The sequence below is a fragment of the Aspergillus affinis genome (genome assembly GCF_023601865.1).
Source record: "Aspergillus affinis strain CMG 70 chromosome Unknown NODE_38_length_267853_cov_87_405585, whole genome shotgun sequence".
Lineage (NCBI taxonomy): Eukaryota > Fungi > Ascomycota > Eurotiomycetes > Eurotiales > Aspergillaceae > Aspergillus > Aspergillus affinis.
In genome coordinates, this window is record NW_026515819.1 from 191,612 (window position 1) to 216,524 (window position 24,913).

The 24,913-nt window shown below is 53.1% G+C and overlaps 6 protein-coding genes across 6 annotated transcripts; 3 read left to right on the plus strand and 3 right to left on the minus strand.

Moving 5' to 3' along the window:
- Positions 1-1,100: 1,100 nt before the first annotated feature.
- On the plus strand, positions 1,101-2,302 carry KD926_006857 (uncharacterized protein; the record flags this gene model as incomplete). The annotated part of the gene is made up of 4 exons (XM_053099872.1): positions 1,101-1,322; positions 1,394-1,578; positions 1,669-2,069; positions 2,121-2,302. The coding sequence occupies 4 exons, from the start codon at positions 1,101-1,103 to the stop codon at positions 2,300-2,302; spliced, it is 990 nt and encodes a 329-aa protein (XP_052956442.1).
- Positions 2,303-2,432: 130 nt separating this feature from the next.
- sidJ (putative siderophore biosynthesis lipase/esterase) lies at positions 2,433-3,561 on the minus strand (the record flags this gene model as incomplete). Its single annotated transcript, XM_053099873.1, has 2 exons — positions 2,433-3,428; positions 3,508-3,561. The coding sequence occupies 2 exons, from the start codon at positions 3,559-3,561 to the stop codon at positions 2,433-2,435; spliced, it is 1,050 nt and encodes a 349-aa protein (XP_052956443.1).
- A 2,597-nt stretch (positions 3,562-6,158) lies between these two features.
- KD926_006859 (GNAT family N-acetyltransferase) lies at positions 6,159-7,621 on the minus strand (the record flags this gene model as incomplete). Its single annotated transcript, XM_053099877.1, has 2 exons — positions 6,159-6,530; positions 6,596-7,621. 2 exons carry the CDS (start codon positions 7,619-7,621, stop codon positions 6,159-6,161), a joined length of 1,398 nt encoding a protein of 465 aa, XP_052956444.1.
- A 299-nt stretch (positions 7,622-7,920) lies between these two features.
- Positions 7,921-16,267, plus strand: sidD (nonribosomal peptide synthase SidD; the record flags this gene model as incomplete). Its single annotated transcript, XM_053099878.1, has 5 exons — positions 7,921-8,152; positions 8,213-8,795; positions 9,022-9,138; positions 9,898-10,387; positions 10,445-16,267. 5 exons carry the CDS (start codon positions 7,921-7,923, stop codon positions 16,265-16,267), a joined length of 7,245 nt encoding a protein of 2,414 aa, XP_052956445.1.
- Positions 16,268-16,768: 501 nt separating this feature from the next.
- On the minus strand, positions 16,769-20,774 carry KD926_006861 (ABC transporter ATP-binding protein; the record flags this gene model as incomplete). The annotated part of the gene is made up of 2 exons (XM_053099879.1): positions 16,769-19,785; positions 19,841-20,774. 2 exons carry the CDS (start codon positions 20,772-20,774, stop codon positions 16,769-16,771), a joined length of 3,951 nt encoding a protein of 1,316 aa, XP_052956446.1.
- A 925-nt stretch (positions 20,775-21,699) lies between these two features.
- mirD (putative MFS siderophore iron transporter) lies at positions 21,700-23,668 on the plus strand (the record flags this gene model as incomplete). Its single annotated transcript, XM_053099880.1, has 4 exons — positions 21,700-21,956; positions 22,012-22,282; positions 22,333-22,675; positions 22,740-23,668. The coding sequence occupies 4 exons, from the start codon at positions 21,700-21,702 to the stop codon at positions 23,666-23,668; spliced, it is 1,800 nt and encodes a 599-aa protein (XP_052956447.1).
- Between the last annotated feature and the right edge of the window lie 1,245 nt (positions 23,669-24,913).

The window sequence follows — 24,913 nt, forward strand, 5'->3', positions numbered from 1 at the left end:
GGTTTACTACCAAGAAACCGGGCCTATCTACTGACACAAATCCGTTCCGGCCATTCATGGCTCGCATCATACCGGAAACTACGTGGTCATCAAGAAGAGGACAAATGCGAATGCGGAGCCAAGGAAACTATAACCCACGTGTTGGTTGACTGCCCGAACCTGCGACAACCCCGTCAGGAAATGCGGAGGAAGATCGGGGCTGCTTTCAGCAATATATCATTTATGTTGGGAGGAGGTCAACAAGGTAAGGAAAGTAAGATAGAAAAGCCTTTGCAAGACACTAGCATTGTCGGTACAGTCCTAGATTTTGCGGAGGCGTCACAGAGATTCCGAAGCTGCGTGCCACGAGGGCCGCAAAACACAACCCCAGGCACCGGCCAACACAGGCCTTGACGAGGCTCCAAGTTCGTCAGGAAAGCAATGGTCTAGATTGAAGGGATGTACATAGAGAGTAGGGATAGTGGTACCCTGCATATCGCCTATGGCGAGGGGTCAGCGTATGAATACACACACACACACACCCTGTAGTTTGTGACTGGCATGTGTATATATCGGACTTGCTCAAAGGTCACTTCTCAATGATACGAATCCATGGGATTACGTGATCTAGCGGCTTGGCCCGCACACTCGAACCCCTGAGGAACTTACCCCTTGATCTATCCATAGAAGAAGAGATCAATCGTTATGCAAGAGAATTAAGAGCCTTATCATCCAAAAGGCATTCGCTCCTTAGTAGGCTACGTGCGTATAGCCGATACAGTGTCATTCTGCCCTCCTTCCCCTGTGCATTTAACAACAAAAACTTCCCTCCCCAGTGGAAGGCTCCCAGGCTGTAGACTCCGTGCCAATCGCAGCTCATCATTATGACTCATTTGACCAGTCGGTCTTGGCACTGATCTGCGCACCAATAGGAGACCGGAAGAAGAGGGCAAAATTCGGGGAGTATAAATCTACGCCAGGTCGTCTTCAATCCCAGAATAATCATGGCTTTATCCTCCCTTGTCCAATTTATCCACTCCAACTTCTGTTTGGACTATACTTCCTATAGGTGTCGACGCCAACACGGATGCCACTGCTAGACCAAACAGACAGTATCCACCATGCCACAATGGACGCTCCTGTCTATACATGCCCACCAGGCCTACACGAGATACCCGCCAATCAACTTGATCTACGCCCCGATTATGAAGTCGATCATGAACTACTCAATCCCCGGAAAATTGCAAACGAGAAGAATATTTGGTTTTTCTGGCGCTCAGGATACAGAAGCATGCACTCTTACACGAAACGCAATATCCGAGGCTAGCATCGCCGTTTCTTGCGTCAAGGCTGGACAATCCGCGTCGTTGACCGTCTACCGGACTCCCCCTTGAATGCATCCAATTTCCCCCAGGCCTTCATCGACAACTGCCTCTCGGGCGAGTACGCGCTGCCGCACACAACCGACCTCGTACGGTTTCCACTCCTCCTCAAGTACGGCGGTGTCTATGCCGACGTGGGCTTGATTCAGATCGGAGACTTGGACCGCATGTGGATCGAAACCGTGGCCAACCCGGCTTCCCCGGTCGAGGCTCTCTCGTATAACTGCGCCGGCGTCTAGTCGTTGAGTCTAGCCAACTATTTCCTCATTTCCCGCCCTAGTAACCCATTCTTTGACCGGTGTCACAGACTCTTGTTAAAGCTGTGGGAAGAACGGACTAGTATCGAAGGGATGTCGAAGAGTCCGTTGCTCAAAGGTGTTCCGTTCATGAACCCCTCAGCGAGTTTCGAGGAGGATGGCAAGACGTTCAGTCCCGGCGAAGTCAGCACCCTGTTGACGGACTTCATCATTCAAGGCCAGGTCATGTCATTGGTCATGGGTCTTGTCGATGAGGAAGAGAAATGGAACGGTCCCGAATATGTGGCCCGACACATCTTCGGCATCGACTACATGGTCGGATCGCAGCTTATCAACGATCTGACAGCCTGGAATGGGACCAAGGCGTTCGAGTTAATGTCGCTTCGCCTGCCACAGGAAGGGGAGACCGAATCGGAGGACCAAAGGTTCGCGAGGGAGATTGTGGAGGCATGTTTGTCGATGAGGTTTGGGTTTAAACTGGCTTATGGGTTCATTTAGAAAGTGTTTGGAAATACGCTTGGATCGCTTTGGAGACAGCATGATGGGTCGAATAATGCTCCTCACACTTACGCCCACTGGTTGCGATACGGCGTGGTGCATTGGAATCAAGATGAACTCCCATCGGCGAAGGATTTCGTGGTCCCGGAACCATATAAAAGAGGTCCTCTGCTACGGGATGAGTGAGGATGGAGTTCTTGAGACAATAAAGATATAACAAGTAGTTCGCAGAGTGGAATAAAACCATGAGGATAGTTCTCGGATTGGGACTGCGATGAAAGCGTTGAAGAATTCATAATAGCCAGCTACTTCATGTCTACTCTGCGGTCTCCAGATATCCCATCACCTTCTCCACTAGGAATCTGCGAGGTTCCGCTTGATCATCGTTACTCAACGCGTGAGAAGCATTAGGCACCACTGCCGTATGCTCATCATCCCAAATCTGGCCTTCGCCATCAGGGTCCGTGGCGCTCTTCCACCGCTTCAACATGGCCTCCTTATCCACCCACCGGGGGACGGACTGATCAGCCCCCGAGAACAACACCATCAACTTGTGTCTCAATAGCCCCCGTGGCTTGATCATCCCGAAGGTCTTCCGTAGTTGCTCCTCCCCGAGGTCCGAACTGAACAGATCGTCTTCTCCCGGCGTCTGGGGACTTTCCGGACTGACGAGACTAAGGAACCGTCGACAGCTGATGGGCGTGTTCCCTGGGTAGCAGATCCCCGAAGTCACCGAGAGCGGGAGCAACGTATCGCAGGACTCGTTCTGCTGGACGGCTTCCTTCGCCATGGCCACTGCCTTCTCATAGATCGGTCGGATCTCGCCGGGGGTCTTATCCCCGAATCCATGCGCCAAGACCAACTGGATGGCCTGTCGGTCGGACACGGGCGCTTGCATGATCGCTCCGTCGAGAGGCAGACGCTTGACGTGTTGGAGATCCGGGTCGAAGGGTGCAGTGGTGGTGTGCGGATTGGGTCGGGATAGGTAGTGTAGGACGCATTGACTGCCGGTGGAGTGGCCCATGAGCACGATCTTGCCGTCGCCGAACTTGGAGGTTTTGTAGTCTTTGATGTACTGGAGGCATTGGGCGATCTCGTTCGTGTCTCGGTCCAGATGCCCCAGACCCCATGATTGATAGGAGGATGTGAGGTTCAGGGTGAAGAGTGACCAGCCCGTGGGTTGTAAGGCGTGGATCAGGTCCGCCATGTAAGAGGTCGTAGCCAGCCCATCACCCAGACCGCCCACGAAGATCAAACTATGAGGTTTTCGAACGGCACCGGTGGTGTATTCAAACGTGACGAGGCTTTCGGTCTACATTGCGCACCCCATCGGAGGATCATGTTAGATCATTGAACTAGAATGTGGGAGGGAGAGGGACAGCAGGGCGTACGTAATGATGCAGGATGCCGGGGAGGCCTCCCTTAGGCCAGAACTTGGAGTACATTTTGCTGTGCAGGGAATAATAGGGTGGAAGGGTATGCAGTAACGCAGTATAGTCACCGTGAGTGTGGGATGAAAGACTCTCCGTCATCAATCAGACAAGGTGGCATAAGGAAGGGGGGGGTAATTGGGGTCCATCTGATAAGTTTCCGAGATCGGCACTCCGTTCCCTGCATAACGGGGTGGATATGTGGGCTTCCATCGTTGGGCCATACGGAGGAGCAGGCAGGGGGGAAAACAGAAAGGGAGAAATTCGATTCCCACAAAGAAGCAGGAAGAAAAAATCCTTCCCGAGGAGATGGCTCGGGGCATGGAATGACACAGACCGAGTAAAACCCACTTGGTTTACGGTGTAATGTGTACGGGGTATCAATCTGGAATCCACTCTGAACACAGAATGTTACATACCGTACCGCTGGGTATCTACCAGGTATCAGTATTATACCCTAAGATAATATTTCCTGGTGCCCATCCGTGCCATTACCTAACGAAATGGAGTCCCACCAATAAATGCTTGACTCCGATAATGCATGAAATTTCGAAGACGGGAGGGAGGATGGATCTTTTCACCAGTTATGTTCGGTAATACCGGTGCCGTTATCAAGTTCGGCGTGTCCACTTGGGGCAGAAACGTCCCACGGCTGATGTGAATTTCTTACACATCTCACAGGCACGACAAGACTGAAAGTACGGACTCTACGGAGTACAGACTCGCTTCAAGGTCTGGATCAGATTAGATTTGGTGGCTGGAAGCCGGAGGATCAGATTAGATTGCCTCTCGGTTACAGGACCCTCTTCGGGTTAGAGTACCGTTGGATTCGTCAAACCATTCGTAACAATCAATCTATCGGTCTTCAACATGGACGGATTACCTCGGTCAACTGTCCCTAGATGACTCATTTCAAATGCCTGCGGGTTGATGCATCAGGGGGAATTCCCATAGAGACGGCCACATGTGAACAGACGCAGATCCCCGGCAGATTTGATATTTTCAACCCCAGCGATGCCCAAGGCATGTGATGTTCCAACATCCCAGCCACTGCATAACAGGCTCGGAGTATCTTGACCTGAACATTTTGGAGGATTGATAAGGTTCAATGGGCTGCTACTATTGTCTAAGCGAGATTATGGAGGTTTGTAGAAGACGAGGTCTCGGTATAATTAGCACGTTGGTTTATGTGGAAGCCTTGGAAGACAGCTCGCGCCAAGGCATCGACCGGGTAAAATACAAAGCGAATCTGCACAGTGCCCACTACACAGCCAAGATCGATGGTCTTGTCGGTATGAGCTTCGCCAACTCAAGTTTAGGGCTGATAATACCCAACCGGTGGGCATCGATTGTGTGTAAGTAATAAATCATTTCCGGGAGTCTGAAAATTACTCGGGCTGAAACTGCCTAGGTATGTATGTATGTATGCACCTAGTTACCTACTGTACGGAGTATGAAATAAAAATCAAGAGAAGAAAAAGTAAAGATACACAGCTCCGACTTCCCATGAAACCCAAGACGATGGAGTTTGGTATTTGAGAACTCTTCGGTACGGAGGAGAAGTTTTCATCGTTCTACATGCGTAGACTAAAGACTCCCCACTCTTGTTTCCAACGATGGTGGAAGGGGGTTTGTCCTGGCGCCGTGCATGTGAACGACCGATTATCCTACCTGACTCGGTAATCAAGCCCGATCACTATGATTCTCCAGAACTCACTGGCAAATGGAGCTGCTGCGTACCGCGGAGTCCGTAGTGTTCAGTGTATGTACGGAAGCTGCTGATTTCCGTAGCGACGAAGCATTTCGGACAGAGTCTCATGTCGCAGACCCACACTCGCCTTGCCGGGCTACCATGAACCGCCCATTACCTACGTACTCCGTACTGCTCGGATCAGATAAGTTTCTTCTTCCCCCACAGGCTCGGTCCCAGGAAACTAAGAGAATACTGAATCCCGAAAATTTCAGTTGGGTACTCCGTACTTGGCAAGCATGCGGTTCTTGTAGATCTTATGTATGAACGTTGGAAAGCCGGGGCTTCTTCGAGCAGAACCGTTCTAGCTGGTCACTCTTCCTGCCGCGAGAAGTTGCTAATGGGCACTTCAACGGTGATGCTAATAGGCATGTCGAGGTAATTCCTCGGTTATATGCTCCGTACTCCGTAGGCAGCCGGATAATTAAAGATAACGTCTTACCTTTCAGGGGGTCGGGCCATGGAAAGCCCTCTGGCGCGAGTAATCTGATTAGATTGATAGAGCGTTCTGGCTCCCAGTCGCGGGACAGTCAAGATCTTAGTCTCCACTCTTGACAGCGTCTGACACCCAGCAGAATACGCGGTAAATTAAAACGTCAATCCTGTTAGCTCCGAAGGAGTTGCCTTCCTGAATCGGTAGGGATCTTCGCGCGCACCTGGAATCTTTCCATCTGAATTTTGTACAGTACAAAGTTTGCCTTGCTTCTCAAACCATTAATCCGAACAGTTCTCGTGTTAAGTCGAGTTTCAGCGCTACGGACCACTCCTAGCATCACATAATGAAATTGAATTCCGTGGAACAACAGTATCCGCCATTATCCAATTAGTTCTCTAGCCCGGTCCTCAGATGCTCCGTATCACCCTAAAGCTTCGCATCCCACGCCGTCCGATCCGAGCTCTCCAGCGGCCTCTCACGCCTGTCCCAGAACAGCGGACACAGCTGGAACCATTTCTCCCGACTGCAGTAAACATGGACAGACCGCTTGTGGCCTAGGTCGACATATTTTTGGATCGTGAGTCCGTGGGCATTCTCGTAGGAGAGGACGGTGGAGTTGGTCGCCTTGGGCTCGCCCACCACGCACGTCGTCCGTGGCTCGTCGAGGAAAATGTAATGGATCACGCTGGCCCACCAGGCGTTCACCCGGTATGCGCCCCGAACGCTGTGCTCTCCCACCAGAGAATGTCGGCCTCGATCGTAGTCGCCGGCGTCGTAATGCGCTCCGTAGTGGTCCTCCTAAACGTGAATTCAGGTGTTAGATTGAGTCAAGGTCCGCTAGATCGGATGTACGGGGGACTTACCTTTGCCCAGTACACTTCGAAATACGAGAACGGCGCGTCATCGAACCGTCCAAACAGACACAGGACATGCTTGTCTTCGTGAAGCCGTCGCAGGTACTCGCGGTGTTCATCCAGCGTGCCTGTCTCGTTCCAGCCCTTGGCCACCCGCGGGTCGTTTTGCCATTTGTTGAACAGTCGCAGATGCGCCTCATTCTGCCAATCCACCACCATCAGTGAGAAATGTTGGTCGATATGCGGGATATAGCGACTGTAGACCAGCGACCCAGGAGTAGGCTTCTGGGGGCGAACGGGATGCCGAGCATAGACGCGCTCGTCCGGAAACTTCATGGAAAACTCGTAATTCTGGGCTAGGGACGGGTATTGGTTGACCGAGCGGCGCATCAGGCCATGGATGCCCTGATCAACGACCCAGATTGGCCGCGGGCCCATCGGCGAACCGGCTCCCTGCCAGAACGCCGATCGCAAGAGAATTATTGTATCGAGACCGGATTCGCTACTCTCTGTGCCGAAGGGAATGCGCGGCGCAGGGAATGGGATAGCCAGCCCGGTACGAAGGCATTCTTCGCGCACCACCTCCTTCCCAGGACCCAGCAAGTCTAGGCGCACGATCTCATTCTGCGGATGGGTGAGGAAGATGGCGTGGATGGCGTTCCAGAACTGTCCCAACGTGGGTGGTACTGAATCTGTCCATCGAAAGGAAGTCCCCGGTGCCCTCTGACTGCGAGCCCAGGGACTGTTATCTGTGGTGGGGATATCCTGAGCGGATTCGTTGTACGAAAGGTCTGTAAAGGTCAAGGAAGCGTTGTGTAATGGCTCTGGCAGGGCCTGTCCAGCCCGAGAGTCATGTAACTGAAGTTGAAGCTCGCGCGGTGTGGAATCAGAAACGACGTGAATCTTGTAGGTAGTGAGGTAGGGATGGGGAAGCTTCACCCAAGGATAGGACGCTTTTTCATTCATTGTAGGCTCTATCACTGTCACGGCGAGGTTGAACTTTGTAGGCGACTCAAAGTGACTTTGGATTTGCATTGAAAAAGAGGCTTCAATGGAAAATGGAAAGAGTACGGTGCCAGCTAAATAACTGACGCGCTGGATCTAGGATATAAGTATCAGCCAGGACCGAGGCATAGGTCCGGAGAGTGGAGCAGGGCTGGATCCGTATAGAATGACTCGGAGCAAAATGGGGCTCCGAGCTATGACCTGACACAAGAATAAATACAGTCGAACCTGGAATTGCAATCTTTTACTTAAGACGCCGTAGGACTGCCCCAACCCCTCCGTCCCAGCCGGTGCCTCAGCTTACAACATCCCTCTAATCTCGCCACATCATGGCAGTAACAAACCACGAACACCCTTCGGTTCAAGGGTGTCTTGTCTCTTTTCCAGCACCTCAAATTCTTCTCCTCACCCTCAATCGACCCAAGCAGCGAAATTGCATCTCGCTCGCTACGAGCGCGGACATACAACGGCTCTGGGAATGGTTCGATACAAACCCCGATTTACGAGTTGCAATAATTACGGGCACTGGCGTATCGTTCTGCTCCGGAGCGGATTTAAAAGGTATGACCCATACGTTCTCAATATCCGATCCCGTATCATCTTGTCTAAGTAACATGACAGAATGGAACGACCTAAACGAGCGTGGCATAACGAATGAGATGACAGCACCGGGCCTGGCCGGACTGCCTCGCCGAAGGGGGGGGAAGCCAATTATTGCCGCCGTCAACGGCTTTTGCCTCGGAGGCGGATTCGAGATGGTGGTTAATTGCGATCTCGTCGTGGCAAGTGAGCGGGCTCGCTTCGGTCTGCCCGAAGTGCAGCGCGGAATTGCCGCCGTCGCGGGCTCGCTGCCTCGGTTGGTTCGAGCGATTGGGAAGCAGCACGCCGCGGAGATGGCCTTGAGCGGTCTCACTTTTTCCGCCTCTCAACTGGAACGCTGGGGCTTGGTGAGTCGCGTTGTGGCAAGCGCTCAGCTGCTGGAGACAGCGGTGGAGATGGCAAGTTCCATCGCCAGCAACAGCCCGGACAGCACCCGAGTCACAATGGAAGGGCTTCACTACGGATGGGAGATTGCCAGCGTCGAGGAAGCCAGTACTAAACTGGTAGATCAGTGGTATTCCAAGCTCATTGCCGGAGAAAACTTTCGCGAGGGTGTCCGGGCATTTGTGGAGAAAAGGAAGCCACAGTGGAGGCCGTCTAAATTGTAATTTGGCACGAATAATATGATCTAATGGATATAATCTACTTATAGCCCAAACATCTACTCTTTTAATACCACTAGAAAACAAGTCCTTGAGGACTACTCCGTAATGCGTCGGCATAGACTCAAGAGCTTAGGTTGCGCATTTACTGACTTGTGAGGTCTCATACCACCGGAGTCCTCATCGTCTTTCTCCTGAACCACCTGAAACTGATACCTTAAGATTTAGGGTACGAACAACACGCGCTAAGCAAGAGGTGCGCTTTGACAAATGCGGTATGTCCTTACTGGCATTTGAGCCGTCCTTCCTGGTCACAGCCCGAGAGTCCGTGCTGAAAGTTGCACTGTCAAGCTCGGTGTCTTTCTCAGGTAGAATCGGATACCAGTAAACAGATGCGTTCATTAAGATCCGGTCGTAGGTATAGGTCTTCTAGGCATAGGGATTTGGTATACGTAATGACAACTCGGCGTTAAGAATATCATCGGTAGCTGTCCAAGTAGAACTCCGTGGACTCGTGCCATTATATTAACAGCCCACCTTCACCTGTTTTGATCAATGGGTATTGTTATGTGGTGGTCTTTTGCAAAAACGCAGACACAAAGCTACGTACTGTACCATACCTACCCGGTAGGGCAGTGACCGTCGTAAAAATTGTCATTTCGGGATGGTCGGAACAGCCGGTGTCGCGCTAGTCCCCGGAGTGTTTAGCGGTATCACCACAATACCACGATTTTTGAGTGCGGAGTAAAGTACTGTGTACTGTAAGTAGGTATGTATGTATGTAAGAAATCAGTATCCACCGTGTCCAAAAATGGATCGACTCCGTATACCTCCAGCATGGGTTTTCATGTCCCCTCGTGAAACTCGCGCATGCGTGTCCAAAACTGCTTGTTTTCGGCAGAATGTGGGCATCCATAGAATCCACCCTTACCAATAACAGGCGATGCCGGTGCTCGGCCTGTCCAGGTGCCTGTCCGGAATGATCTGATGTTCCGGCGGACGAGAGCGCTGCTGGGTTGCTTTCCGATTCCATGTACCATATAATCCGTAACACAGACTTGCGCTTAGCGGGAGCCCGTGTTAATACTCATCCTCCTTCTTCAGTACTGCAAAAGTCCCTCTGTCGTCAGGCTGGACTACCGGCAGCATGGGCTCCATTCTTGATATTTCCTCCGGGCACAGCAAGCGCCAGAATGACGCTGTGGACAAGCCAAACACGGCGCCATTCCAGGAGGCTTTTAGGGCGTTCAAAATTGTTGGCTTGGCGTCGGAACAGCCAACGGGCATGAAAGATGAAGTCCTGCTTCTCTCGTGGCTCATAGTTCTCTTGCGGACCCGCGAAGACCACCAATTCTCGCTTGACTGGTCGCACCAGGGTTGGGAAAATGGCGTCGCGAACGAGTTCGAAACGCGCTCTCTATCAATGAATGAAGTCGTGATAGATTTGCGTAACCCGGTGGGTCAAGTTGCTGGTGATCTTCTTCCTCGCATCGCAGCGACTGCGCCCAGTCCATGCACGGATGCGACCGATTCTATCTCCCTTCTCTTCAGTACGTGCTCCCTGTCCCGACAATCCGCGGGTACAAGAGATGAGGTGAGCATGTAATTCCATCGATTTTAACGCCTAGGTGACTAACCCTGACACACCAAGGCCATCCTTCACCTCGAAACCCGCTTCCACGACGATCTACTCGAAATCCGCCCGACATGGTGGACTGAGAATATGCTGCCGTACACAATCACACGATACATCGAGAACCTCGTTGAGACCGTCCGAATATGTCTCGCGCACCCGAGCACCCCAGTTGCGGACCTCACTCGTCCAACTGAAAGCGACATTGGCGAAATCTGGCGGTGGAATCATCAGCTACCCACCCTTTACGACTTTTGCATGCACGATATGATTTCCGAGCGAGCTCGTGACCTTTCGGACAAAGTAGCGATCTCATCGTGGGATGGCGACCTGACATACGGCCAGATCGACCGATACTCCACTTTTGTGGCCAGCTCCCTGCGACAAATGGGAGTTAAACTGCATGATGTTTTGCCCATATGCTTCGAGAAATCCAAATGGACGATCGTCGCCGTTCTAGCCGCCATGAAATCAGGCGCTACTTTCGTGCTCATGGATCCAACGCTGCCTCTCGCACGTCTCCAGAACGTGGCAACACAAGTAGGCGCCGAGGCAATGTTGACATCCCGCATGCAGCAGGAGCTGTCAACAGCTATCATCCCAAATGAAAGACAGATTGTCGTGGAAGCGGAGCTGTTCGCCAATATGCCTGATGTGGAGACCATTGCTCCCCTACCAACCGTCCCATCATCGGCTTTGATGTACATGATCTTCACCTCGGGTAGCACCGGTACTCCGAAAGGCGTCAAAATTTCACACGAAACCTATACTAGCAGCGCCATTCCTCGAGCAAAGGCCGTTGGATACACAGAGGAATCGAGGGTTCTTGACTTTGCCTCCTACGCGTTTGACGTCAGCATCGACAGTATGCTTTTGACTTTGGGGAACGGCGGCTGCCTATGTATTCCGTCCGACGAGGACCGATTGAACGATATAAACGAGGTCATCCGCAAGATGCGAGTCAACTACGCAGGATTGACCCCTTCAGTGGCTCGCATTTTAGATCCGGACGTGATCTCATCCCTCAGCGGGCTTGGCCTTGGAGGGGAGGCGGCCTCGGCGAGAGATGTCACAGTCTGGGGTCAGGATACTCGCATCATCATTGGGTACGGTCCGTGCGAATGTACAATAGGATGTACTGTGAACAGCAGCGCCGCCACGGGTAGAGACTACATCTCGATAGGTCCAGGAAACGGCGCAGCAATCTGGGTGGTCGATCCCAACGACCACGAACTGCTCATGCCGGTAGGCGCCGTGGGCGAACTACTTGTCGAAGGTCCGATCGTGGGACAAGGTTATCTCAACGACCCTGAGAAAACAGCGGCTGCTTTCATCGAAGATCCCTCATGGTTGCTCGCCGGATATAGGGATTATAGAGGTCGTCGCGGGCGACTCTACAAGACGGGGGATTTGGGCAAATACGACCCGGACGGTTCGGGAGAAATTGTTTTTGCTGGAAGGAAAGACACGCAGGTCAAACTTCGTGGACAGCGAGTTGAGCTAGGCGAGATTGAAAGCCAGCTCCGGGCTATCCTGTCATCGGATACCAGCGTTATCGTGGAGGTGATTGTGCCCCAGGGATCCGGCGGCCAACCGACATTGGTGGCATTTGTCGCGTCCCAGTCTCCGAAGGGGCAAGAGAGCGCGGAGATTGAATCAGCACAGCCATCGAACGAGCTGCGTGATTCGCTGTCAAATGCCAATTCCCAGCTGGCAAAAGTGCTGCCACGATATATGGTGCCCACCGCATACATTCCGGTCACTTACATCCCTGTTTTGATTTCGGGCAAGATCGATCGCAAGCAGCTACGACAGTTCGGCACGTCAGTCGACTTGCGACAGTTGGAAGATGAAGGGTCGACTGCGACCTCGAGTCGAGAGCTGAGTGAGCTCGAGCAGCGCCTGCGAAAGACTTGGGGCCAGGTTTTGAAGCTCGAGCCAGAGACCATCCGGCTGGAAGATAATTTCTTTGCGCTCGGTGGCGACTCGGTGGCTGCCATGAAACTCGTGTCTGCCTGTAGAGCGTCCGGTCTCGACCTTTCGGTCGTCGGCACTTTCAGCCACCCAACACTCTCACGCATGGCCGGTGTAGTTCACATGAGCGACTTAGAGACACAAACGGAGGCCCCGCCATTTTCCATGATCACGCAAGATAAGGACAGCGCGTGCCTAGAGGCATCCCAGGTTTGCGGGTCAAGCCCGGACGACATCAAAGACATTTACCCTTGCACTCCTACGCAGGAATCTCTTTTCACGTTTTCACTGAAATCAACCAAGGCGTACGTCGCCCAGAGAGTCGCCTGTATCCCGCCACATATCAGTCTCGACGTGTGGAAACGCGCATGGGAGGCGGTTGCCGCCGCAAGCCCTATTCTACGCACTCGCCTAGCCCAACTTCAGGACCCTGGCCTTCAGCAAGTGGTTTTGGAAGAGAATGTCACATGGCGAAATTCGACAGATCTCGTGCAATACCTTCAAAATGACCGGAATGAAAAGATGAATCTCGGGGAACGGCTGGCTCGATATGCCATCATCGATCATCCAGATGAAGGAAAGCGATACATGGTTTGGACTGTGCATCATGTACTCTACGACGGCTGGTCAGAGCCCCAAATCCTAAGCCAGGTCAGCAAGGCCCTACAGGGCTATCCCATCCAGCTGTATGCCCAGATGAGGGACTTTGTCAAGTACGTGAGAGAGACAGATGAGACCGCGATGCAAGAGTTCTGGAAACGAGAATTGAACCAGGCCGTGGGACCTCAGTTCCCACGCCTGCCTTCCAGAGACTTTCTCCCCACGCCTGACGGCATGCTCGAGCATCAAATTCCCCTTGAGATGGGTGCTAAATGGCCATTTACGGTGGCTACGTTAATACGTGGGGCGTGGGCACTCCTGGCGTCCAAATATACCGGTAGCGATGACGTGATCTTTGGCGAAACGCTAACAGGTCGTGATATTTCCTTGTCGGGAGCCGAAAGCATCATCGGTCCCCTGATTGCAACAGTGCCAGTTCGCATCCGCATCCGTCGCGCGATCTCCGTGGAATCATATCTCCAAGCAGTCCAACAAACTATGCTGGCTCGCGCGCCGTATCAGCACATGGGAATGCAATACATTCGCAAGGTCAGCCAAGATGCCCAATATGCGTGCGAGGCACCTACCGGTCTGGTAATTCAACCGGAGCCGGATTTGGCTGCTGGCGAACTGGGATTCCATCAAGGGGATGTCGTGCGGGAAGCGCTTCATTTCAACCCATACCCTCTGATGCTTGCCTGTGGGATCCAGAAAGGCGGCTTCAGGGTCTGTGCCAGCTTTGATAGCAGCCTGATTGATACGGAACAAATGAGACGCGTTCTTCACCAGCTCGAAATTGTCTGCTCGCAGTTGACTAAAAGTCTTTCCAGGTCTGTGAAGGACATATCCTGCCTGCCCGAGGCCGAGTTGAATGTTATTTGGGGGCGAAACGAGCTTGGCCCACTGTCTTTCAACACATCTTCGGGACTGCTGCAAGCTGACGCGCGCCTAACGCATGGATCGGATTACCCACCTGCGGCAGTCCCGTGGATTTGCGATCCCCACAACGTATCTCTTCTATCGCCCATCGGCTCCATGGGCGAGTTGTGGTTGGAGGGCAATTTCCTAACCGGCGAAACCGTTGACTCACCAGCCTGGCTTGTTGCCGGAAGCTCGGCTTGCGTCGGCCGCACAGGGAAGTTGCAGGCAACGGGCGACATAGTGCAGTTGCAGGGTGATGGCAATATGATGTTCCTTGGTCGAAAATGCGACGTCCTGCCTGTGCAGGGGCATGCGGTGAACATCGCAGAGCTCGAAGCTCACGTCGCGAGATATCTGCCGCCGGCCGTTCAAGCCGCGGCCACGATGCTCGAATCTTCCGCGGGCTCCGAGGATAGCCCGACACCCGGACTAGTCGTCTTCGTTGAGTGTAAAATCCCCGTAGAAGAAAATATACAGCTTTTGCCAAAAAGCCACGATATCATTTCTGATGCCTCGGACCACAAATTGACCATTTGTGGCACAGTCCCTGTCACCCTTGTGGTCGCACTCAAAAGACTGGACAAATTCATCCGGGACTCTCTTCCATCCTATATGATTCCTTACACGTACATTGTGGTTGACGAAATTCCAGCGGCGATGGGCCTGATTGATCGTGGTTTGTTGAATCAACTAGGCTCATGCATTCCTCAACAGATACTTACGGAGCTCAGTGCTGCATTCGAGAGGGCATGGACACATAGCGCAACCCAAACACAATTGTCACCGGCGGAGGATATCCTGCGTTCGTCATGGGCGAAGATCCTTGGGATCAGTGCGGAGAAGATTGACGTTGATGACAATTTTTTCCGGCTCGGTGGTGATTCCGTTCTGGCAATGAAGTTAATATCCCATCTTCGCATTCAAGGGCATGGTTTGACCGTGGCTGATATTTTCCAACACATGCGTCTTGGAGACGCGGCCCAAGTACTGAAGATAGGCCAAGCGTCCAAGGCCAAGGCCCGGCCATATCAGCCGTTCTCGACGATTGGCCAAACTGAGGTGGAGAAATTCTTGTCCGACGTAGTCCACCCACAGCTATCCAATTCATCATGGCTGATTCAAGATGTATCTCCGGTCACCGATTCACAAGCACTTGACGTGCGAGCAACACTACAACCACCACGAACCTCCATCCAATACACCATGTTGTATTTGGATCAAGGCGTTGATAGAGACCAACTATACCGTGCTTGCCAGAAGCTCGTTGACAGCCACGAAATTCTGCGTACCGTCTTCGTTCAGCACAACTCGGCGCTTTTCCAGGTGGTGGTGAAGAAGCTTGATGTTCCTGTGATAACGCATCACGTTGATGGGGACCTCGAGCAGTACGTCGCCGACCTTTGTACGACTCACATCGAGTCAGATTTCAACTTGGGCTCATCTTTCCTCTCGATCTTCCATGTTGAAGCCAGCGACGGCCGTAGTTGTCTCGTTATCGGTCTCTCACACGCGCAGTATGATGGCATTTCCCTTCCGCGGCTGCTCCGAGACCTGGACGCCTTGTACCTGGACCAGGAATTCGAGCAATTCCAGCCGTTCTCGTCGTATGTGGCCCGGATCCGGGATGTGAATGATCATACCGACGCTCTGAAGTACTGGCGCAGTCTTCTTGCCGGCTCAACATTGTCTGTGTTGGGCGGAAGCTCGGGACAGCCCAGGGACAAAGCCATCTTCCACACTAAGCCCGTTGAAATCTCCGAGCCCCTGCAAGAGATCACCACGGCCAACCTACTGACGGCTGCATGGGCGGTGACGTTGGCTCGTCGGCTCCGCACGGACGACGTGACCTTTGGCGGAGTAACCTCGGGACGAAATGTCGACGTCGCCAACGTGGAGAGCGTGGTGGGTCCGTGTTATCAGCTCACACCCATCCGAGTCCCCTTCCAGTCTCAATGGACGGCGATGGATCTCTTGCGCTTCGTCCAGAAGCAAAGCGGGCAGTCTGCAGCGCATGACTACCTCGGATTCCGAGCGATCTCGGAGAAGTGCACCCAGTGGCCGTCGGAGGTATCGTCTTTCGACTCTCTTGTGCATCATCAAGACTTCGAAGACTTCGACACTATGCCATTCGCCGGGGGCACCTGCCGGGTTGACATCCTGAATCCCCACGGGGATGCCGCGTATCCCTTGAAGGTCGTTTCGTTTGTTCGAAGCGGACAGATGCACGTCGGGCTGGTGGGAAGTGAGAGGGACACGGCGTTGGTGGATGCAGTCTTGGAGGAATTGACTTTGGCCGTTCAAGAACTGGTGACATCGTCATTGGAGCCTCTGAATATTTTGGGTTGAGGGGGAGAACAGGAGAAGTGGAAGGGAGTAGGCGGTTCGGTAGAGGGCGCGTGACTGCCCGCCTTGCTGCCTTGCTGCCTTGTTGCCTGGTTACCTCGCTGCCTTCCTCCGTCATAGTCCGGAGAAACATTGGAGGTACAGAATGATTAATGCTCTATAACAACCTGGTATCCTGTAGGCTAATAAGTAAATGAATAAATGGGTCTGTTGAATACTTTCCTGTATGCAATTCGATCGAGGAATTCATTCAGTCGTCCTACGCCCGAAAAATATGTTATCCTGGATATACACTTGTAGGTAGACGAGATTCAGGATTGTAATACCAATCAAACAAAACCAAAATACCATTAAAAGTTCTAAGTCTATCAAAATATTGTTCAATGAAAATGGGGCGCAAAAGATACAAGAGGCAAACATCTGAGGAGGCAGACAAAAGAATAGGTATGCCCGAACTTGCTCCTTCTCCTCTCCTTTCCTCCCCTCTCCTCAGTCGCTTCCCTCTTACGTTGCCACGGTCTGATGCATGACATTAGCCCGGTAGCTGTCCGACCTCTGTAGCAATTCCTCGTGCGATCCATGATCCACGCATCGACCCTCATCGATCAAGAAGATGACGTCCGCCTTGCGGATCGTATGAAGTCGATGGGCGATCGCGATGACCGTAATCCCGCGCGCCGCCTTCTCCAGCCCGTCCTGCAGGAGCTTCTCCGATTCCGCGTCCAGAGCGCTGGTGGATTCGTCTAGAATGAGCAGCTTCGGCTTCCGGACTAGCGCCCGAGCGATCGACAGTCGTTGCTTCTGACCGCCTGAAAACTGGCTACCGTTGGGCCCGCAGAGCGTCTGGTACCCCTCGGGCAGCGCTTGAATCACCTCGTGGATATTCGCCAGCTTGCACGCTTCTTCGATTTCCTCCGCGGTCGCTTCGTGGCCTGGTCGAGCCCCCAGACCGATGTTGAACGCGATACTGCCCTCAAAGAGGACACTTTCCTGGGGAACAAGGGCGATCGTGTCGCGGAACGCGACGCCGCGGTGTTTGGTCACGTCGACGCCGTCCACCACGATCGCGCCGGACTGCGGCGTGTACAATCGCTCCACCAGCGAGATAATGGTTGATTTACCGGCACCGCTGGGTCCCACCAGGGCGCAGAATTTTCCCGGCCGAATGTCCACAGTCAAGCCGTTGAGCACCTTGATGTCCGGTCGCGCCGGGTAGGAGAAGTGGACGTCGCGGAGTTGAACGCTCGAGGCCGGGTGACCCGACACGTCTGGCAGCTTTGTCTCGATTGTTGCCTCCAGGTCACCCTCGCCCGAGCCGGGGACAGAAGGACTCGGTACGCGTCCTTGCATTTTGTCCGACCCAATCTCGATGAGACCCAAGATCCGCGCCATCGCCGCGCGGGCGCTGGACAGCTCCGGGGCGAGAGCAAACATCTGACTCCAGAGAAGGGCGCTCACCAGCAGGGAAAACACGACAATGAGGAATTGTGTTTGGGTATAGTTGCCAGCGATGATCTGCTTGGCGCCCCACCAGTAGGCGAGTGCATTTACCAAGTTTCCTAGGAAGTAGGTCATTGCTTGCCAGAAGCTGGCTAGGAGGGTCACGTTGAGCGTCTCCTTTCGTGGCCCCTTTAACGATCGTCGATAAGTCTTCAGTGTGGCTTCCTCCAGGGACAAGGAGGCGATTGTTTTGATGGAGGTGATCGATTCGACACCGATGTCCACGGACTTAGTATACGCGTTTTCGTGCCGTTCCTCGAATCGACCCAGCACGTGGAGTTCCATCAGGCCCGCCCCAAGGAGAAGGGGAACCAATGCAAGACAGACCAGCGCGATCCTCCAGGCAATAATATGGGTGAGGATGATAGCGGCGACGAGATTGACGGAAATCGAAAACAAGGTACCGATGACGGACCCACTAAGACCAGCCAATGCGTTGCCATCGCGAGTGATGTAGGATAGGAGCAACGCAGGGCTACGGCCCTCTGACTGATGCCATTGAAGATCTTGCTCGAACAGGGAGCGGAAAGACAAGACGCGCACCGTGTACACGATCTTTTCCGAGACCCAGCCAAATCCGGCCCAGCTGACAAGGTTCGCGAAGAACTCAATGATAGCAAGAACAAAGAACATCAGTCCAAAGAAGTTACCACGCGATCGGATGCTGTCGGCGCCGTGGCAGGGATTCAGACTGCCGACGGTGTTACCGAAAATCACGGCCTCACCCGAGAAGGCGCCACCCACCACGCTGGCGCCGAGTAGCGCCAGGAATATAGTCAACAGGTGTGGTCGCAAGGCGGGCGCGTATCCTCGCACTAAAGCCCACAACGATTTGGACGGCGTCGGGGGCTCGTCCGGCTCTTCTTCTGATTCGGCGCTGGGGGTCTCGCCGGCCGGCAAGGCGGTTTCTTCAGCAGACACAGGCGTCTTTTCGTTTTCGGTATCCGTCAAAGAGTGCTGATCCGACTTACTGATGCTCTCGATGCTGACTGTTGTCTCGTTTTTCGCTAGCGCAGATCCCAGCGTTTGCAGATTAACCAGATCGGCGTACGAACCATTCTGAGCCATCAGCGTCGCGTGATCTCCCTGCTCCACAATGTGTCCTTTGTGCATGACGATGATGTTGTCGGCATTCGTGATGGTCGACAGCCGGTGGGCAATCGTGATCATCGTGCGGCCGCTGGCGATATTGGAGATGGCTCGCTGGATCCGTTGTTCGCTGCGGGAATCAAGCGAAGCGGTGGCTTCGTCCAGGATGAGCACTTGGGGATCCTTAACCAAAGCCCGGGCTAGGGCGACCCGTTGCTTCTGGCCACCGCTGATTAGCCGTCCACTCGAGCCCACCATGGTACCGTATCCATATTGCAAGGCGCTGATGAAGGTGTCAGCATCGGCGAGCACCGCGGCCTTCCGGGCTAGGGTGACGATCTCGACCACATGCGCGCCGCGTTTCTCTGCTGCAGCCGACAATTCCTGGCCGTCACGGATTTCCTGCGCTAGATCGGACAGGTCGGAACCGACAAGAGTGCTCTTCAAATGAGCGTGGTCCGGGTTGCTGGAATTCATCAAGCCATGGGCAATATTCTCCAAGAGCGATCGGTCGAGGAGTGACGGTTCTTGCTGCACCAAACTGAGGAAGCTTCTCAGGTCTCGAGTATTGAGCTCTCGCAAGTCATGGCCATCGAAGAGGATCTGTCCTTGGGTGGGATCGTATAGCCGAGTGACCAAACCCGCGATGGTCGATTTGCCGCTGCCCGATAGACCGACAATGGCCGTATGTTGGTTGGCCGGGATAGAGAGACTGACTTGGTCGAGCACTGTGATTTCGGGGCGGGAGGGATAGGTAAATGACACGTCCTGGAATTCGAAACCACCCTCAGCCTGCGACAGACGATGGCCAGAGTCCGTCGTGCCGTCGATCTGAGGTACGCGATCGATGTCTTCGCGCAGCTTTCGGAAGGAGGCGACCGCCGCGGTGAAAAGATGAAGGAATGGGGCCACCTGACTGAGTAAGAGAGTTGCTGTAATGATGTTAATGACAAGTCCGAAGAGCCGAACTGCTGGAAACCAACTGACCTTCTACAAGGATGAAAATCACGGTGAAAATCGCCCCCACCGTGGCGCCTTGGGAGCTATGGCCAACTGCGTCCGCCACGCGCCGGCTCCCTTGCCAAAAGGCAAGACCATTAGCTCCGTACGCGATGAAGTATAAGAATCCGGACTGGATGCCAATCGCCGTGGACTTCTTCAAGCCCTCTGTTTCGGCCGCCTTGAGTTCCGTGGAAAACTTGTCCTCCAGCCGACCGTTGGCACCGAACGCCTGCACCACAACAGTATTGGATAACGCCTCGGATGCGATAGATGCCGCAGATGCCGCATGATCCGACATACGGGCGGAATATTTCTCAATGTAGTGGCTCCCCACAAAGGACATGAGGAAATACGCGGGGATCAGGGAGATGAGCATGGCGGCCAATCGCCACTCTTTGATGAACGCGACGATGTATGCGGTGACGAAGAAGGACAGACTGGAAAGAACGATGCCAACTTTTTCCGAGGTGCCGGAGCGGATGGCTTGGATGTCGCCATTCAACCGAGAGGCGATCTCGCCCGGAGGCAGGTCGTCAAAGTAGGATGGTTCCTGCCGGAGGAGGTTCTCCAGATAGCTCTCCCGTAGTCGCTGTGCTAATCGCGCGCCATTCAGAGTCCAGCAGGTGAGATGGCAGTAGATTGTCACCACTTGGGCGATTGCCAGGTAAACAATTATCAGTATTTTGCTGTTGATATCAGACTGGTACTGAGCATCAGACTCTGAACCGTCGGATTCACCACACGTCACACCGTTAAAGTCGTCGAGGAGCTGACCAAACAGGATTCCAATCAGAGGAAAGGGGACGCCCGAAGCGATGGAGGAGACTATTCCCAGTACCAAGCGGCCCAGGTCAAGCTTGGAAGGATTACCGGCGAGCAGCAAGCTCGGATAGCCCGATAATTTCTGGGCAAGTGTCATGGCTGGTTGCTTGCTCTCTTCCAGGTGGAGGAGGTCGAGGAAGCCTGTTCATGAAGTTGTGCTCGAGAAGAAGAATCGTCCAAGTCACCGCAGACCAGAAGACTAAAGGTAAGGTCTTTGCTGGCCCCGCCAGGTGCAGCAGCTAGCCCTAGAGGGCACAGCTACTCCAGTCCAGGTGATGCCGGACAGCGGCCTGCCGACGTAGACGGTATCGTTACGTAAAACTTATCAGATGGGTAAAATAGCCACTTCGGAGAGATCCGCAATTGATAAAAATCAGGCTCCACTCGCCTACCGCGAAGTGCGAGGAAGACTGAAAAGTCCGAGGCGGACCAGTTACCCCCTCGATCCACTTTGGACCTAACACCGAGCGTATTAGTCGGGTATGGTATGCGTGGGCTTCGCGTAAAGGTAGGTATGTTTCCTAGCGTCGATAATTCGCCGTCATTACCATACCTGACCGGTTTCTGGTAGACCCATGGATAACTCCTGGCTCCACCGATACTCGGATTACCACCAGAACAGCCGGTCGTATTGACCACATGAAACGATTTGAAAATTGCAAATCTGTCTGTATAGCATGAACCTATGAGGGTATGGCCTAGTAACCCGCGGTTGTGCTGGTGGCCGATACCCCCCTGCAAGAGTGTGATCAATCGCTGCCACGCAACCCCCCTTGGCTCAACCCCCCTCGCTACCTGCAATAGCTCGCTCATGGTGGGTGAACATGGTCCAATTCTCGTCCGGTGTGGTATCCTAGCTTGTCCAAATCTGGAGAGCATGGCAGGCTGGGCGAAGAATAACCTGCTTGGCAGGCATGTCCAAGAGATATAGTGCGACGACTCTTGTGGGAATTCGTAACTTATTTCTACCCGAGAGTAACCCGTGTGAATGAAAAGATCGATGCCGTCGCATATAATTCACCATGTTGTCATCGTGGCAGAGGACGCCCGTCGAATCTTCCGATGCCCCTCTAACCGACGGTTGTTCGAGCCCTACACGAGATATGGAGCCTACAGCTGCGGGCACGATGAATCATACGGACCCAAAAGGTCCGACCGAAGAAGTGCAGTCGGTAGTCACCGACAGTCTGCCTAACGAAGAAGCGCAGGATGGTGTCACGCAGGCGGAGGCGATTACATTGACATGGACTAAGAACTCCTTGGGAGCGGTCTATATCCTGTGAGTGTCTGTTTGGCCGTTTGGGGTGTCATTGGCACTAACCCCTGCTTGATAGGATGTGGCTCTTGTATTTCGTGAATGCCTTTCAGTCCTCCATCACCGGAAACCTGTCAGCCTACATAACCAGTGGATTTGAGGCCCATTCTTTGATCCCAGTCATCTACATCGTGTCCAGTGTCATGTCCGCGGCAACCTATATGCCGTTGGCAAAGATCTTGAACTTGTGGGATCGTTCAATTGGCTTCTTGCTTATGGCGGCATTTGCGACCCTGGGCCTGATCTTGTCAGCAACTTGCAGCGATATATATACCTATTGCGCTTCTCAGGTAAGTTAGAAGAGGCCGGGAAGATTTAGTCAAGAGCTCACAGTCGGAAGGTATTTTATAGTGTTGGGTTCGCGGGCATGATTTTCAGTATTGATGTCATCACGGCCGACACGTCCTCCCTTCGTGATCGAGGTCTTGCCTACGCCTTCACCTCGTCACCATACATCATTACGGCATACGCCGGCTCTGCGGCCTCAGAGCACTTCTACCAGTCGAACTGGCGCTGGGCGTATGGGTGCTTTGCCATCGTGCTGCCAGTAGTGGCTTTGCCCATGTTCGCCCTCCTCCGATTCCATCGTCACAAGGCTAAGAAGCGCGGTCTCCTGAAGCCCAAGCCCCCCAGCGGCCGGACTTGGATTCAGAGCATCATCCATTACATTATCGAGTTTGACCGTGAGATACCTCTGCCCCGCAGGCTGTTCCCAGAAAGACTTTTCATCTGACAGAAAGGAAATAGTGCTCGGGACTTTCTTATTGGCTGCTGGTCTCGTCCTCTTCCTCCTTCCCTTCACCATCGCGGGCTCTGCAGCCGATGGTTGGAAGTCGGCGCATATAATAGCCATGCTTGTTCTAGGCCTTGCTTGCCTGGTAGCATTTAGTTTGGTGGAACGGTTTCTTGCCCCGGTTCCCTTTCTTCCTTGGAAGCTGTTGATATCCCGCACCATTCTGGGAGCCTGCATGATAGATGTTTGCTATCAGGTAGCGTATTACTGCTGGGCCGACTATTTCAGCTCGTATTTGCAAGTAGTGTACGGCGTGGGTATTGCCACCGCTGGATACATTACCAGCATCTTCGATGTGGTTTCCGGAGTGTGGCTGTTTTGCGTCGGACTAGCCATCAGGAAGAGTGCACGCTTTCGCTGGCTGCTCCTGGGCGCTGTCCCTCTCTACCTCCTTGGCGAAGGCTTGATGATTTATTTCAGGCAGCCCCATTGGTCTGTCGGCTATACCATCATGTGCCAGGTCTTCATTGCCTTTGCTGGCGGAACGATGATTATTTGTCAACAGGTAGCCGTCCAGTCAGTCAGTGATCACAACAATGTCGCCTCCGCCCTGGCATTTCTCAACGTCTTCGGCTCCATGGGAGGCGCCGTCGGCAGCAGTATCTCCGGTGCCATCTGGACCCACACCTTACCTGGCGCCTTGCAACGACTGCTCCCTGAGTCCGCCAAGGCCGACTGGCAGACGATTTACGACTCGCTCGAGGTTCAGCTGGGCTATGAGCGTGGGACACCGGTCCGACATGCTATTGCCCTAGCATACGGCGTTGCCCAGCGCAATATGTTGATTGCCGGCACGGCCATCATGGCTTTGTCTTTGATCTGGATGCTTGTGATTAGAGACATTAAGCTGAACAATGCCCAGACCAAGGGGGTTTTGTTTTAAACACTGCACTGTATGGGGGAATTATGTCACAAACAAAGGAAAAACTCACTTTGATGGGTTGAGTTCACGACAACTATGGGGAGGGGGGAGGGGGCACTAGAAGGGAAAGCAAATATTAAGCCTAGGTAATGAGAGTGTACGGAGGAGTAAAATGATATTTTGTTAGACCATAGATCCTCGCTTATAGCCTCGTCTGTCCTTTGTAGTTTAGCCTGCCTGTCAGCTTACCCATAGTAGATCAGCGTAGTAGACAATCTCGCTGCAGAGAAATATTCTTCATGCAATTCAAGGACTCGACACCTCTTTCTGTATTGCTGAGATATAAGTAAAAAAGGCCGGTAAGGCATTTCGATGATATGCCCGGGCTGCCCCGGCTGTTTCAGAATTTTGCTAATCTGTATCTTCGTCATGTTTAAATAAGCGTGGTATGAAATGGAAAGAAAATCGAATGGGATGAGTCTTGTAACTCACTTTAATATTGGTGTAAGACATCCAGTGAGAAGAGGAAGGAAAGTTCGACCGTTTTCGCTATGGGATGGCCAAGATAACCTCCCCGCCCCAGCTGTCACCCCGGTTGGTGCGGAGATCCGGGCGGAGCGAAAAGCGGAATCCTCTTGGCCTTCGACCCGACCGCGGAATCGACATGGCAAACCAAACGCGGGGAGTGATCAACTTGTACACAGTGATGGGGTAAAAAGTACGTCAAATGGTGCCTTAATTCTGAATTATGAGGGAAAAGAAAAGATCAGAGGGGTATTACAGATGATGCGAATCTCCACTCATTTCACTGGTCCTAGGTCAATATAAGAATCTGCACACCGGCGGCTGGTGTGTCGGATAGAAAGCCTCGATCTGCGAAAGTGGGGTCATTCAGTTGCACGGGCGTGTCGATCACGTCGGTTCTATAGGGCAAACGCATCATTATCGGCGGGGTAGGTTACATTGCAGATCGAGAGAACTCCCAAATAGGCTCGATAATAGACGATCGACACTGAATCGGAGACCTCAATGAGGACTGGGATGCAGGCTCTTGGGTGTGCCACAGATGAGCTGGGGACGAGTGCCTGTGAAACGAATGATGCCCCTCTGATTGAATGGCTTTGCCACTTGACGGACTGAGGGGGTGCCTTTCTCACATGTGTGGCCCGGAGTTGGTAACGCGATCCTTATAAAAGAAGCGAAGGCCTCGGAGCCTTGAATGGCAACTCAAGTTACCTAATATCCTGTCGGAAGATAAAACAACCA